Source organism: Ailuropoda melanoleuca, unplaced genomic scaffold (assembly GCF_002007445.2).
Source record: "Ailuropoda melanoleuca isolate Jingjing unplaced genomic scaffold, ASM200744v2 unplaced-scaffold69841, whole genome shotgun sequence".
Taxonomy (NCBI): Eukaryota; Metazoa; Chordata; class Mammalia; order Carnivora; family Ursidae; genus Ailuropoda; species Ailuropoda melanoleuca.
In genome coordinates, this window is record NW_023244771.1 from 1 (window position 1) to 1760 (window position 1760).

At 38.5% G+C, this 1760-nt stretch overlaps 1 protein-coding gene across 1 annotated transcript; it reads right to left on the reverse strand.

Moving 5' to 3' along the window:
• Positions 1 to 110: 110 nt before the first annotated feature.
• On the reverse strand, positions 111 to 1709 carry LOC117800412 (SCL-interrupting locus protein homolog). Its single transcript, XM_034652947.1, has 2 exons — positions 1210 to 1709; positions 111 to 886 (listed from the first exon to the last, which is right to left on the reverse strand). Exons 1-2 carry the CDS (start codon positions 1385 to 1387, stop codon positions 588 to 590), a joined length of 477 nt encoding a protein of 158 aa, XP_034508838.1. The 5' UTR covers positions 1388 to 1709; the 3' UTR covers positions 111 to 587.
• Between the last annotated feature and the right edge of the window lie 51 nt (positions 1710 to 1760).

Consider the following 1760-nt stretch of genomic DNA (forward strand, 5'->3'; position numbering starts at 1 on the left):
TGCTTGTGTTCCCTCTCTCGCTGCCTCTCTGTCAAATAAATAAATAAAATCTTTAAAAAAAAAAAAGAAAATCTAAAATCCATTTTTAATTATTTTCTTATCAACACAAATCGTCAAGTCAGTTCTTCCTGCATAGTTGCTCAGGCCCACTGTGTCGTTCCTAGACATTCTGCCACCACTCTACTCCAGGCTAATATACCTTCTCTAAAACACACCTGACTACTGACTTGGCCTACCTACTCTCTCTGACTTCAGTCAGGCTGCCCTATTAGATTAACTATCCTTGATTTAATAGTATTTCCTCTTTTCAGAAACTTTCAATGACTCTACATAGCCCATATGATAAAGTTCAAATTCCTTAGCCTGGCAGAGACAAAGCTCTCTACAATCTGGCCAAACTAATAGTCCAGTGTGATTGCCCACAAAAAGCAGCAAAAATCTACACCCTTAATATCACCCTGAGGACATCCTGCACTTTGTTATCTTGGTCATACTGCCTCCCCTTCTGGAATGCTATCCATATTACCTCCCTAGAATCTCTGCCTTCAGAAACCACATTCAGTTGTATTTCAGCAACAATCATTCAATCAGAAATTATTATGAATACTTGTTAAATATGGGTTTATTGAAATACAACATAGTACATGTAACGTGATTTTGTGTTTAATGAAGAAAATCAAGTTATCAATAAATCTCACCTTAAAAGCTGAACTGAAGTCATCTGCGTCATGAACTATTATTTCTTTTGAACAAACTCCATGGGTATGAATTTTGCATGGAATCACAAAGTCCCCAGGAAGAGAAGCCGTAGGGGTTCTTTCTAAGCATTCAGGTACTTCTCTACCAGGATCAAAACGATCTATTGTCAATGTCATACTTTCTTCATCTGAAGAACAAAAATAGCAGTTACTATATAGCATGACAAAAATTTGAAGTCAAACAAGCAAGGCTACAATTATAGCAAAGCATTTTGTTCATACTAAGTATGAACACTAAGAGTACACTAAGCTCTTATTTTAAAAAATGGCTTGCATATATATTCTTCCACCTGACCTGTGAAGTCTGTGAGGGGTAGTGTCAAATTTTACTTACCCTTATAACCTTGGTATATTGCAAAGAAAATTAACAGAAAGCACACTACAATAATTGGCTGAATTCAAAACATAAATTCTATTATAGTTATAAAAATATTTTTTTAAAGTGTATTACCTTCATCTACTATGACAGAACCAAGTAAAAAGCAAGGCAGGTTTTTTTTATTCTGCTTAGCATGACGACAAGCAAGTCGGATGGTCTTTTCAGTTACCACAAGCTTTGGATTTCTGAAAAATAACAAAAGTCTTTCATGAATATGGTGGATCTGATATCCTAAAAACCCTCCTGCCATGAAATGCTGCCTAAAATATAACACACATCTTTTAACACGTACAGAAAAATCATTGTTGAGAAATTCTAGGGTCAAAGATGGGTAGGAGGTGGGGTGGGTAGGGAGAGCTGCCTGGAAACCAGAATTGCAGTAAGTAGACACTGAAGTTATAGTTGTTCTCCGAGCATTTGCTTAATTTTATGAACCAGAGCAAGGATCAAGAAACTATGAGGCCAGGGGCACCTGGGTGGTGCAGTCATTAAGCGTCTGCCTTCGGCTCAGGGCGTGATCCCGGCTTTATGGGATCGAGTCCCACATCAGGTTCCTCCGCCATGAGCCTGCTTCTTCCTCTCCCACTCCCCCTGCTTGTGTTCCCTCTCTCGCTGGCTGTCTC